At 41.3% G+C, this 13122-nt stretch overlaps 1 protein-coding gene across 4 annotated transcripts in view; it reads left to right on the top strand.

Moving 5' to 3' along the window:
* The window catches only part of AKR1A1 (aldo-keto reductase family 1 member A1), a 33059-nt gene that overhangs the window by 15301 nt on the left and 4636 nt on the right, over positions 1 to 13122 (top strand). For all 4 annotated transcript variants that reach the window (XM_081324123.1, XM_081324126.1, XM_081324124.1 and 1 more), the window contains exons 3-7: positions 1003 to 1122; positions 2805 to 2956; positions 3371 to 3566; positions 8473 to 8672; positions 10318 to 10390. In XM_081324123.1, coding sequence (XP_081180249.1) covers positions 1003 to 1122; positions 2805 to 2956; positions 3371 to 3566; positions 8473 to 8672; positions 10318 to 10390 — 741 coding nt within the window. The remainder of the gene's footprint in view (positions 1 to 1002; positions 1123 to 2804; positions 2957 to 3370; positions 3567 to 8472; positions 8673 to 10317; positions 10391 to 13122) is intronic.

Here is a 13122-nt window from a genome sequence, read left to right as displayed (position 1 = left end):
GATTGATTCCAAAAGTTTATCCAAAGCATCTCGTAAATCCTTCGGTGTCAGCGCTTCAGGAGGGTGCAATGCCTGTAGTGATGATTGTTGCACTGGCGAGGATCCACCACTCCGAAGAGTTTTAGGGGGAGGTTTCGCCGCCATCTTTTAGTCCTCAATTATGACGCACTTTCAAAAGTTTACAAAGTCCAACAAGCTAGAGAGTATATTAAAATAAATCTCTTCACCTTTGTCTCTTGTACCGCTCTGCCTGCTCCTTTAAATCATAGTCCTTTCTGCAGGCAGGGATGGTTCGCAGACGCCTGGCTCCGCTCCAAGAAGTTCGGAGCAGAGACGCCGGCCAGCTGGGAGCAACCCAGGCTTCGGGGGAGTTCAATCCTTCAGCCGCCCAAGCTCCAAGCTCAGGCGGCCCTGGAGAACTCTACCCCTACCTGGGGCCTCACCCCCTCCTCTTCTCCCGAGGAGGGGGCTTCAATTTCGCCCGAACAGCTGATCGGCGCTGTTTCGGGCGAAAAAACAAACAGCTGAGCCGCGGGCAGCCCGGGAAGGCTGTCTACGGCGCCGCGCCGCCACCGGAAGTCTCGAATTTGTAGCTATGTATTAAGGCAAGAATGCTGGTGAAATAATCAGGTGCAAGGCAGTATTGTAGATGAGGAAAACCTGTTAGAATATATGCCTTCAGGTTTTTGTCAAAAGACAGAAATAATACGCATTTCTAATTGGGCTGTTTTCTGTGGCAACTCTGACTATTGTGCTTACATAGTAATCTCCTAAGAATGCACCAGTTCTCCTGAGTATGCCATGAAAGTTACAGTTTTTTCCCTTCTGTCATTCTCTTTTCTTTCCTCTAGGCATATGTACATGTCCCATCCCTATGCAACATATCATAAACAACTCTTTTATTTGTCTTATCATTACTTATTAAGAGTAGCCTTTTTGGTAAAAACAAATATGCTTTCTCTCATTCTAATCCATTGTGTTCTTTTCATTTTTCTGTTCTAGGTAAAGGAGGCTATAAAGTATGCCCTTAGTGTGGGCTATTGCCACATTGACTGTGCTACAGCTTATAGCAATGAAGCCGAAATAGGTGAAGCACTCCAGGAGACTGTTGGGGCGGACAAGGTAAAATAAGGAATCTCTCTGGGTTCCTGTTAAAAAGGAATGGCAGAAAGGCCAGCTGTGAACAACCATGTCTATTTTGTATCAGTCCTACTTAATGAACAATTATAATTGGATCTCTTTATGTACTGTAATGTTACCATCAACAGCAATGTTCTGCTGTGATTCTGTGTTGTAAATTCTGCCTGGTTCTATTTATTTAACATTCTTTCATTCCTGAGGTTTTCGCAAGAAACACTTTTAAGAGAAGCCGAGGTTGGTTGTTTATGGAAATGAAGTTTTATTAGATAGTGAGCAGAAAGTGAAAGCCAGGATCGTATTCATAATACAGATGACACACAATATGTATATATATTAATCAGTAAGCAATCCTAGGATTCAGAATGAATCAGAAATATATCATGCATTGAAGAAGTATGTCTTGTTTTCTGTTTTGGACATGTATCTTATATAATCGGCATACAGGTGTCCCTCAACCTATATCAATCCCTCTGATTGTGGGAAGCCAGCAGGAAGTTGCCTCAGCTAATGACTGTGGGATTTAGTAAACAACGGCAACTGGGACTACAACTGCCTTGTTTAGCAATTGAAATTCTGGTCTAAATTGCACTCTTAAGTCGAAGACTGCTTGTATTATTTTTTATGAACTTAATTGGTACCACACAAATCCCAGGATACCAACAATTTTCTATAAAGTATTATATCTTGATATTTTTATAGCTGAAATGCATGTAACATACAAATGAGAAGGTGGCAAAATGTATTTATGTATTTGTCATATTTGTATACTGCATGTTCCTGACAAAGTCAGTCCACAAAATCAAATAATGCCCAGTGGTCCTGCAGTGCCCACAATTTCCCTAAACATGTCCATTCACAACAAAAGACCTTTTTAATTAAACTGTCAAACTCTTGCAAAATAAGAGGACTATTTTTCTTATTACGTTTCATTTTGTTTAATTTTTTTTAAAAAAATATTTAATGTTTAGTGCACACAAAAGCTTGTAAAATGTTATGTTGTGCCACCTGCCATAAAAAAACCCGCTTGATCAGATGTAGAGCTTGTCTCATGCCCCAATGATTCTTAATAATGGAAACATAAAAATCATTGCATAATGGGAACAGTTTTATACATGGTTGTTTTGAGTAAGCATGATCCACAGAGAGGGAGAAAATAGTATTTAAAATCAGGATGGAGCAATTAAGAGTTTTAGCAGATGGTGGCTTTTCTGAGCTTGGAAGTTAAGCAGTGTTGGACCTGGTTACCCCTTGAGCAGGAGATGTAAGGAAAAATGCTGGCCTGTAATAAAACATAAATGCAAAACATAATTTAGACAGAATGAAAATTTGCTTGTTATGTTTGGCATAAAGTTATGTTAAATGTGACAGGGATGTGTGTTAAAACTTTGAAACACAGCACCTTTTCATAGAAATGGGTTTATTTAGAGGTCTTAAGAGATCTAAACAATCTTGTAAGAATTTTAGAATTGATTTGTACTTTGGAATGAAGCTTCTTCCATTCTACACAGATTCGTCCATTTCCTTCTCAGCCAGAAATAGAACAGGAAATATTAATGCAGGGATATTGAATTGAGCAATATGTAAGTTAGTGCTCATCTTTGATGCTCTTCTTTGGTGACATGTCTTCACTTGTAATGTTTCACTGTTTGTTGTTCTTTTTAAAGGCTGTTAAAAGGGAAGAACTGTTTGTTACCTCAAAGCTATGGAACACCAAACACCACCCAGAAGACGTGGAGCCAGCTTTAAGGAAGACTCTGCAAGATCTAAAGCTGGATTACCTAGACCTCTACCTTATGCACTGGCCACATGCCTTCGAGTGCGTTTTAATAAGAGAAAAATTAAGAGATTAAACCATAATTCGTTATTTATTTAAACCTGGGGCACAGGGCCGGGGAACAGAGAGGGAGAGGCTGAAATTTACTCCTTTTTAAAAAATGTGGTGGGGGAAGTAATATGTGATCCAACTCCTATCACAATGTTGATGTTATGTTACTTGTTCAGCATAGTGCTAAGACTCTTAAGAAAAATTATGTATGACTCCTGGAAGTATTTTGTTCTGCGTGTTCATTCTGGAGGGCTACTATTAATTTGTATAGTTCATAATACTATGAAAATTTATACAGTTCATAAGGATAAAAATGTAAGCTAATAAATAATAATTAAGTAATTATTTTAAAGTGCATTCGTTCTTAACGGCGTTTCCAATGGATTTTCTAACTATTTTTTATAGGCGAGGAAATAATCTCTTCCCCAAGAATTCTGATGGTACAATGCGTTATGATTATATTGACTACAAAGATACATGGAAGGCTATGGAAAAATTGGTGGAAAAAGACTTGGTAAAAGCTATTGGACTTTCAAATTTCAATAGTCGACAGATTGACGATGTTCTCAGCATAGCTTCTGTCAAGCCAGCAGTTTTACAGGTAAGATAGAAAAAGGAAAAGAGGATGTGATTGATTCTTAAGATTATGATTAGAGTAATGGAAGTGCAATGTAAAAGAAACAAGTTGTGTTTCTTTTGAGAGGCATGTCAACATATCTGGGTCAAGAAGTGGCTTCTTAAGCACGGGGTGCACCACACCTTCCTCTTTCAAAACTGCCAGCACCACCAGCCCTCCTAAGGATTCATTTACCACTCCTGTATCCAACCTGTTATCCCCTCTCTGGTCACATGTACTAGCCAGGAGGAGTATTTATCTAAATACAGGTGGCGAAGTTCATCCAAGAGAGAACTCTGTTCCTGTCCTCAGCTGTCACAGGCTTGAAAAAGTCCCAGATGACTTTGTAAGATGTTACCTTTGTCATCTCACAAGACTTTCTAAGCATTTAATCTGAACAGATAAGAGTGATTTTGTCAGCAAAATATCTGGTAAGGTGGTCATAGTGGCCTTCTAGAGGATCCAACAATGATTTAGGTCACATTAAATAAGGTTGCTGGATGGCCAATAGACTAACTGGAGAAATATTGAAGCTTTATCACCCTTACTGCCACCTACGTTCAATCACCTTCTCTTTTTATTTTTCACTGCCATTTTTCTGGGTGTCTCCTGTACTATGTTCTGAAGCATCTCTCTAAACCAAAGATGACTCTTTCCCCCCCCCCAGATCAATGCACAGGGAGAGGATGCTCAGGCATTCTGTCAAGTATTTTCCTCAGTTCTGTGTTTCTAAATTCAACTAAGAGTTTCAATTAAACACTCCTCAGTAGACTGCTGAGAAAGTCCCCATGTTGTCCCTTGAATCAAGCAGACTCATAAGTGACCTGGGGCCAACCCTTTAATGCTGCTTTCTTCCCTACAGGGTTGTTAGTGGCCTTTGAATATCAAGGATATCAGAAAGTGATCTGACCATTTTGAAGGATTGGTATTAATGTCTTTGAGTTGGTCTGAGGTAAAAAGCCAATCTAATGTGTGACTCCCGTCTGAGTAAGGACTGTGGTAACTTGGGGCAAGCCATGGTTTCATGGCAGTCATAAACAAAACGTAAACAAAGTTAATGCAATCATAAACTTCTAAGTTGTCTTATAACATACTTCCAATAGTTTGAAATTGTCTGGAAGAGTCGACCAGCAGCTAGACAATGTTAAGCAGTTCTGGAAGGCAGCGTGCTGGCCAGCAGGGATGATACTACATTAGCAGTTCCCCTGCTTGTCCTTGATACCCAGTTTCATGTACGGGACCTTTATGTAGTCATTACTACAAGAGTGCATCTGTTCACATCAATTTCTCATTGAATGTTATTGCCTCTCCTCTTTCCCAACCTTGGCATCAAGTTGGTATATTCATAAAACCTGACCAGGCAGCTCTTAAGACAAAAGCCATCCTTCATTCTCACCTAATCCAGTCTTAAAGGTACACGCCCATGCATGTCTGCTGCCTCCTCCAACCCAAGGCCATGTAGGGACGTGTTCTTACTCTAAATCAGGGGTGTCAAACTCAATTTCATTGAGGGCCGCATCGGCATTGCGGTTGCCCTCAAGGGGCCGGGTGGGTATGGCCAGGGTGGGCGTGGCCTACTGGGCAGGCGTGGCTAGAGTGCGTATGGCCTACTGGGTGGGCACGGCCAGCTCTACATCGTTCGCATCAAGGGTGCCTATGGGGGCCTGGGCAGGAGTGGGACAGATCTGAGGGTCTCTGGCAGAAGGAGGGTCTCTGGGCCAGAGCCAAGGCAGTGGGGGCCATTCCCTCACTGTTTCCAGGATGGCTTCGCGGGCCGCATGAAACCACTTTGCGGGCTGGATCTGGCCCCCGGGCCTTGTGTTTGACATGTCTGCTCTAAATAAAACTGGAATTGAAAAGAATCAACTTGAGGCCAACTTCTCCTGCAATTCAGAATCCAGGTTCTTAGTTGGGGCTGGGGGACGGAAATGGAGATTGGTATCAGGTGTCCAATTTACCTTTCTCTGTAACAGTCTGTCTTCACTATGCCCCATACTCCCTTTGCCCATCACTACTTTGATCCTTTCCCATTCGGTCGTCTCCTGACTCTGCTCCCCAATACAGGGCACCCCCAGCCTTTCAATCCAGTCACCGTCCTGTTTGTATTTTTGAATAACCATTCTGCCATTTAGAATATAGTTACCCTAGCAGAATGGGCCATGGGCCCCCGCCAGCTATCCCTTCCCTTCTCCCTCTCATCCCCTTCCCTGTTGAAGTCAATGTAACCTTCCATTCCAATTCCATCTTTAGGGTTTTTTTTCCCCTATTCTACCCTTCCTGGCTCTCCTCTAGAAAAAAAAGAGTGCTGCCTCATGCTGTAAGCTTCCTTTTCCTCCTTTGGAAGTTGGTCCTCCATTCCACCTGCTTTTGCCACGTCCCAGGGCCAGTCCAGATTTCCCATAAATACAGTGAAGTTTGCTACTCTTTCAGCTTACTATCTCTCAGCTATTTGAGGTTCTTCAGAAATGGCAGTGACCAAACCATTTCTTTTTTCATGGAGCCTTGATGATGCAGAAAGTTGCTATTTACCACTGTCTTTTTTTTTCTTCAGGTGAATCTTATCCATCTTTTCCACCAACATAAATCTGTCGGTTAACATCACTCTTTCTCTGCCCACTCAGTCTTTTTTGCAACATTCCACAATCCCATCAAAAAAATTAGGCCACCATCTCCAGTTCTCTTCCCATCTAGCCCCAGTTCTCCTTTCTCCATTGTTATTAGCAATCCCTTCTCTTTACATGTTATGCGCTTCCTCACATTATCTTCAACCCACAGTAAAGCTTAGCTTTTGCCATGTCCCGTCTCAGCGCTTTCCTTCCTGCATATGGAGTGTCTATTCTCTTGGATCCTATCAAGAAGATCAAGAGCCATGTCTATATTGTAGGAAATCAACAGGTCAGTCCTCAGCCTTAATTCCACTCCAGGAAAATGGACGGAGAAATTAGCTAAATTAGTGTCATTTATACGGTGCATCATTTTCTCTGTTCCTGCTGTTGGCAGCAAGCAGATATATCTAATGTTACATTACTTTCTTCTTTCATTCACAACTACATGGTGTACCTGTTCTTTGATTCTCATTTGGCCAAGGCCCTCCCTCCTGCCCATAGCTTGCAGGATTAGTGACCAAAGCAATTAGCTCTTACCTTAACTCTGCTGTCTCATCCCTATTCCTTATTCTGCTCTGTTTTTCCAACTCCTGCTTTCCAGGTATTTTTGCTTTCTCCCTCCATCATCATATATCCTCCTCATTATAGTTTTTAGTTAAAACCAACCTGAAAGGAGGGAGAAAGCACAAAAAAGTGTCCCTTGTTTCTGATGTTAATGTCTCATTTCCAAGATATGGGGAGGGGGCACCTTTTTTCCCCCTCCTGTAAAGTAATTTGAAGGGACGCGGTGGCTCAGTGGGTTAGGACGCTGAGCTTGTCGATCAGAAGGTCGGCAGTTTGGCGGGTCGAATCCCGAGCGCCACGTAACAGAGTGAGCGCCTGTTACTCATCCCAGCTTCTGCACACCTAGCAGTTCGAAAGCACGTAAAAATGCAAGTAGAAAAATAGGGACCACTACGGTGAGAAGGTAACAGCGTTCCGTGCGCCTTTGGTGTCTAGTCATGCTGGCCACATGACCATGGAGACGTCCTCAGACAAGCGCTGGCTCTTCGGCTTTGAAACGGAGATGAGCACCGGCCCCTAGAGTCAGAAACGACTAGCACGCATGTGCGGGGGAACCTTTACCTTTACCTAAAGCAGACATGTCAAACACAAGGCCCGGGGGCTGGATCCGGCCCACAAAGTGGTTTCATGCGGCCTGCGAAGCCATCCTGGAAACAGTGAGGGAACGGCCCCCACTGCCTTGGCCCTGGCCCAGAGACCCTCCTTCTGCCAGAGGCCCTCAGATCTGTCCCACTCCTGCCCAGGCCCCCATAGGCACCCTTGATGCGAACGATGTAGAGCTGGCCACGCCCACCCAGCAGGCCATACACACTCTAGCCACGCCCACCCATTAGGCCACGCCCACCCTGGCCATACCCACCCGGCCCCTTGAGGCCAACCGCAATGCTGATGCGGCCCTCAATGAAATTGAGTTTGACACCCCTGACCTAAAGTAATTTGAGGATGTACCTTTGTGTTACGGTAAGTGCATTTTTATTAACAATGGAACCACTTAGTTTTACAGAAGCAATTTAAAATCCAGTAGAACAGGAATGGGGGATTTGTGAACGTTCAGATATTGCTGAATGCAACTTCCTTGATCCCTGGTCACTGGCCAAGCTGGCTGGGCATTAGGAGGGCCAGAGATGTCCCACTCCAGCCACAATGAATGAAGGTATAGGAAGAAGAGTGATCTTCATACTTTTCCCCGTGAGGCCTTCTGTTTGACACCTTGTATTATTCTGAAGTTTACCCTTATGGACCTTGATACGGATGTAATGGTGGTACGAGAGGGAAAAATGTAAAGCAAAGTGGAGATAATGCAGTAGGTAAAGTAATCTTGCTTCTAGTTAGTGCAGCACAACTTACAAGCCACACACAGTTTCTATCACAGGCCTTTCTACATTTTGCCATTACGTTTTTGACATTAAAATTAGGAGGTTTTTCTCCAAAAAAGAATGTACCGCTTGAAAATGCTTCATTATCTTGATTGTGTTCATATAGGTTTTTTTATCACATAGTGTTCATCTAAGATAGACAAAAATGCAGCATAGACTCTAGCTCAATACTGTCTGCCAGAATGTTAGCTACACATTTGCCACCAACCCACAGATCATGGTGGACTCAATTTCCCCTAAATTGTCAATGGTTGGAACTTACTACTCTAAAATCTACTCTTTCAGCAAAGTGATTTTAATTTTTTGGCACTAGGTCTGCTCACTGTTGTATATTGCTTTTAATAGGTGGAATGTCATCCTTACCTAGCCCAGAGAGAACTAATAGCTCATTGCCATCAGCGGGGGCTGGTGGTAACTGCTTATAGTCCTCTTGGTTCACCTGACCGGATGTGGAAGCACCCAGATGAGCCGGTATTGCTGGAGGAACCTGGGATAAAGAAGCTGGCAGAAATATACAACAAATCTCCTGCTCAGATTCTTCTCAGGTATTAATAAATTAGCTCTTGAGAGATCAGCATTGAAGATCTAAAAGAGCAGAGAACTGGACCCTAAAGCTCTTTATATTCCTTATTAATACATTTCGCTAAACACCGTACGGTAAAAATTGGCGTTGCAATGTTGTGATGTGATGGCAAAAGGATACCAACCACTCCCGATTTTGTAAACACTTGAATTTTGGTTCTGTAGTGCTGAAATATTGCAGTGATTGTGGTGGCTAAGCGACTTTAGTATCTTCTTGAAAGGACAGTGTAGAAATATAATTCCAACACCAAGTCAGGCCACCGGTCTTGTTCTGTTCCAGCCTACGACCGGCCCTGTTTGAATGTCAGGAACAACCCCTTTTTATAATCAACAGGCTGGAAAAAACCCAACCAAATTCATTTAGGAAGAGTTCAAACAAAAGTTAAACAAAAAGTTCAAACAAGACTTAAACCAAAAGGTTAAACAAGAATAACAGATAACTCTAGCAGAAGATCTTCAAACGGTTGCCTTCAGCAAACAGGACCTCCCACACCTTCCCCTTTTATCAGCAGTCCCAAGGCGTGGCTTCTCATTGCCTTCTTCTGAGTTGCCTCATTGCTTTCCTCTGTTCTGTTCTGCTAGATTGCCTCCTGCTCCTAGCGTCCCTGAACAGAGGCAGCTGTGGATCGTCTTCTTCCAATCCCTCATGCTCACACAGCTGAGTCTGAGGAGGAACAAGACGGGAGGGGCCAGGCTGAGAGTTCTGCAGTGCATCAGAACCTTCCTCTGACACCAAAGGCTCTCCAAACCCCTTCTCCTTCTCCTCTTCAGAATCATCTGACTCAGCTGCCGGAACCACAGGCTGACGCTGAATCACAACAGGTCTGCCGAGCCCTAGGCCATTCTGAAGAGTTGCAGAGGCATTCCAGTTTCCAAACAAGCATCGATAAAGAGATGTCAGGGATTGAATCTGAGACCTTTATAATGCAATTTTTTTTTAGAATGAAAAATTCCCTAAGGGAGAAATGGAAGCTGGTTTAATGGTTAAGCTGGAGACTGAGTTCTGGTCTCACCATAGACATGAAAAGCCAGCTGGGTGACCTTGGACCACTCATACTCTGAACCCAGCTCACCTCACAGCGTTGTTGTTGTTGTTGTGGGAAAAATAAGAGGAAGGAGCATTAGACATGTTTGCCATCCTGAAGTTAGTTATAAAAATAATAAAGGAGTGATATAAATAAATAAGGAAGAGGGAAAAGAATGTTATTTTTTGCTATATAACAAAAACATTATTATATTTTGTTAATAGTTACAGTATTATTTTATTATACAATATTAATGTTTTTATTCTGTTGAAAACAACTGTAGTTTAAAATGAAGATTTGCAATGTAAGGTGCTTTACAAACATTTTAATTAAACCAGCAAAAGCATGGAAGCGGCTCAGTTTTTTTAAAAGAGCCTCGGATTCTAAGAATACAGTCTGAAGTTCTATTCAAAGAACCCTGATTAGTATTCTATATTCTGTGTTACAGTGGCATTATATTTAACTTTCAGCCTAAGATTGTGTAGCCTTGTAGAGAAAATATTTTCCCTGTCAGAATAGAGCACTTTGGATTTTGTTTATTCTGAATGAGAAAATCATAGCTGTTTGTTTAATTCTATAACAGATGGCAAGTTCAGCGGAAAGTAGCTGTTATTCCCAAGAGTGTTACTCCTGCACGCATACTCCAAAATCTTCAGGTGAGTGGGACTTCCGACTGACTTGCAAGAAGACATTACTTGTAGGCAGCTTTGGTCAACAGTATTGAAGCTTTAGCTGTGTCTTTTCCTTGGTAATACATTGTACAGGTAGTCCTTGCTTACTGATTGCTCATTCAGCAACCATTTGAAGTTATAATGGCACCATTTACAGCTGGTCCTCTCATTAGCCATCTCAGTGTCCCTGCAATTACACAATCATGGTTTAAGTGCTTGGCAGTTGGTACACACGTGTGACAGTCACAGCATCCCATGATCATGTGATCTCTTTTTCCGACCTTCACAGTTGGCTTCCAACAAGCAAAGTCAATGGAAAAGCCAGTAGGAAGTCCCAAGTCATAGTCACATACATTATGTATAATGAGTGGTTTGCTTAATGCCTGCACCCAGAACTGATACTGTAAGGTGTGGTCACTGGTGTTTTACTTTATTACAGTGTCACTTAGTGATAGAGTTGCGGGTCCCAGTGCAGTAAGTAACTGAGGACTACCTTTATAGGAAGAATATAATTCTCAACTGATGTGTCCTGGTATCATTTTACTAGAGCCGATGAAGGCACACATGCACATTCTGACTTGTTTGAAGCACCAGCTGAACAACTAATTTACTATTGAATCTTACTACCACAGATTCTAGACTTGTTTATGTGGCGATATTTTTATTTTTTATTTTTATTTTAATCCCATTTATATCCCGCCCTTCTCCGAAGACTCAGGGCAGCTTAAAATCTTAGCACAAACCAATGTGCTTAGCAATAGCCTTCATTCTATGTATATGCCTGCTTATTAGGGCTTTCACCCCCCCAAGTGGCATTATTACAAAGTCAGCTTATTGCCCCCAACAATCTGGGTCCTCATTTTACCTACCTCGGAAGGATGGAAGGCTGAGTCAACCTTGAGCCTGGTGGGACTCGAACCTGCACTAATTGCAGGCAGCTGGTGTTACTTAAGGAGTAACACTGTACTAGTAACACTGTACATGCTACACTGTACTAGTTTAATATATTTGGTGCTTGCAGTTTGCGCATTCAATATATTTAACTGGTCTTCACTTGTAAGCTTCTGCCTCCCAGACTTTAAAAGAATTTTTTTCCCTTTTGATCTTGATAGGTGCAGTAGAATCCAACATTTCTGTGTGATATCATATTACCGTATTGCTTTAAACTGCACTTCAAACGTTGTTTTGATGCTGCAATTTCCTTTTGAAGTTGTTATAATCCCTTTGATATTTTTCAAAAGCTTTAGAAAAAACATCAGATAAATATAAATCCCTTCTCCATCAGCCCTCTTATTTAGAAATCATTAAATAACAGAGCCGTGGCTATCCAGAAAGTGTTACAATTAATGCTATCTTATTTGTATACTCCTGAAGTGCTCAGAGAGATTAATTTTGAATTATTTGCAAAATTCTCGTTTGTTTTAACAGCTTTTTATGTTATTTCTAATATTACCTGGGGAGGTATTACACCTGTAGATATTTGGAAAGTTACTCTTTTTGCAATGATAGGAAGCAGAATTAATATCAGTGCTTTTCTTTCCAAAGAATTATTGCTGAGTTTATTTCTTATCTATGAAAAAATATTCTTTTTGTTTAACCCAGGATAGAAAATTGCTCCTGCGTCTTCTATTCAGTTAAATTTGTTAGGTTATGGGAAAAATGAACAGTTAATCCAGGAGAATAAATCAGTAATAGTCACTTTGGCATCTTGTCAGTCAAGGAAGGTGGCTGTAAGCTGGGCAGCACTAGCCTAACTCAGGAAGCCGATTTTGTAGGACTTAGCCTTACCTTTTCATGGTGAATCACCTGCTACTTTGATTTTGCAAAAGTTCATGATGATGAAATCCCAAGTAGAAATCAAATTTCTTCCATAGTCATGAACTATCCTCTCATTATTGCGTTGTAACTTAGTTTGCTTGAATAACTATGGCATATTAGGCATGTTGAGAAAGTTTCAAAGTCCATAGCACTTTCTTGGATCTTTACAAAAGCTTCTGCAGTAACATGCCTGAATATATTGTGACACATTCAGCTATGAGCGTACGATTGAACATCTTCCATGTAACTCTTCAGCCTTCTTGGAATATTAATAAAGCTACTACAGCAGGACTCATGAATCTGATGTTAATGAGCTCCAATTTCAAGTGAATTCAGCCACTATAGACAATGGTGTGAGATGCTGAGATTATTACAGGAATATCTGAAAGATCACAAATTTCCCAACTCATTACAATAGTCACTATTGTCCACTATCACCAGTTTTCACCAAATTATATAATGTTCTGAAGTTGCTTTTTGTGATGAAAATTTTGCAAGGAATAAACAAACTTTATTAATATGAACTCCTGTGGAATTTGCTTCTCTGTGTTCAGAGATTACTGCTAGTACTTGTTTTTCTGCTGTATATCTCATTGAGGCAAAAATTACAAGATTTCTATAATCTACACTCCAAATGTATAGTATATAGCACCGCCTAGTAGAAAGTGTGAGTTTTTTTAAGGTTGTCTCCAGTATCAGTTTCCTTGCAAGATGTCCTGTATTAATAGTTTCGCCAAGTTTCTGAAGTTTGGGTCTATTTCTGTATAGTGCTATAAGTAGCTAGATAATGGAAGTCATCATAAAGGAGATAACTTCACAATGTAAGAATAATGAAACTTTACAGATGAAGATTTTTTTTCCACACTTAGATCTTTTACAAAGTGTCAGAAACACTGAAA

This window comes from Vipera berus, assembly GCF_964194415.1.
Source record: "Vipera berus genome assembly, chromosome: 3".
NCBI classification, from domain to species: domain Eukaryota; kingdom Metazoa; phylum Chordata; class Lepidosauria; order Squamata; family Viperidae; genus Vipera; species Vipera berus.
This window is presented reverse-complemented; position numbering and strand designations above follow the sequence as displayed.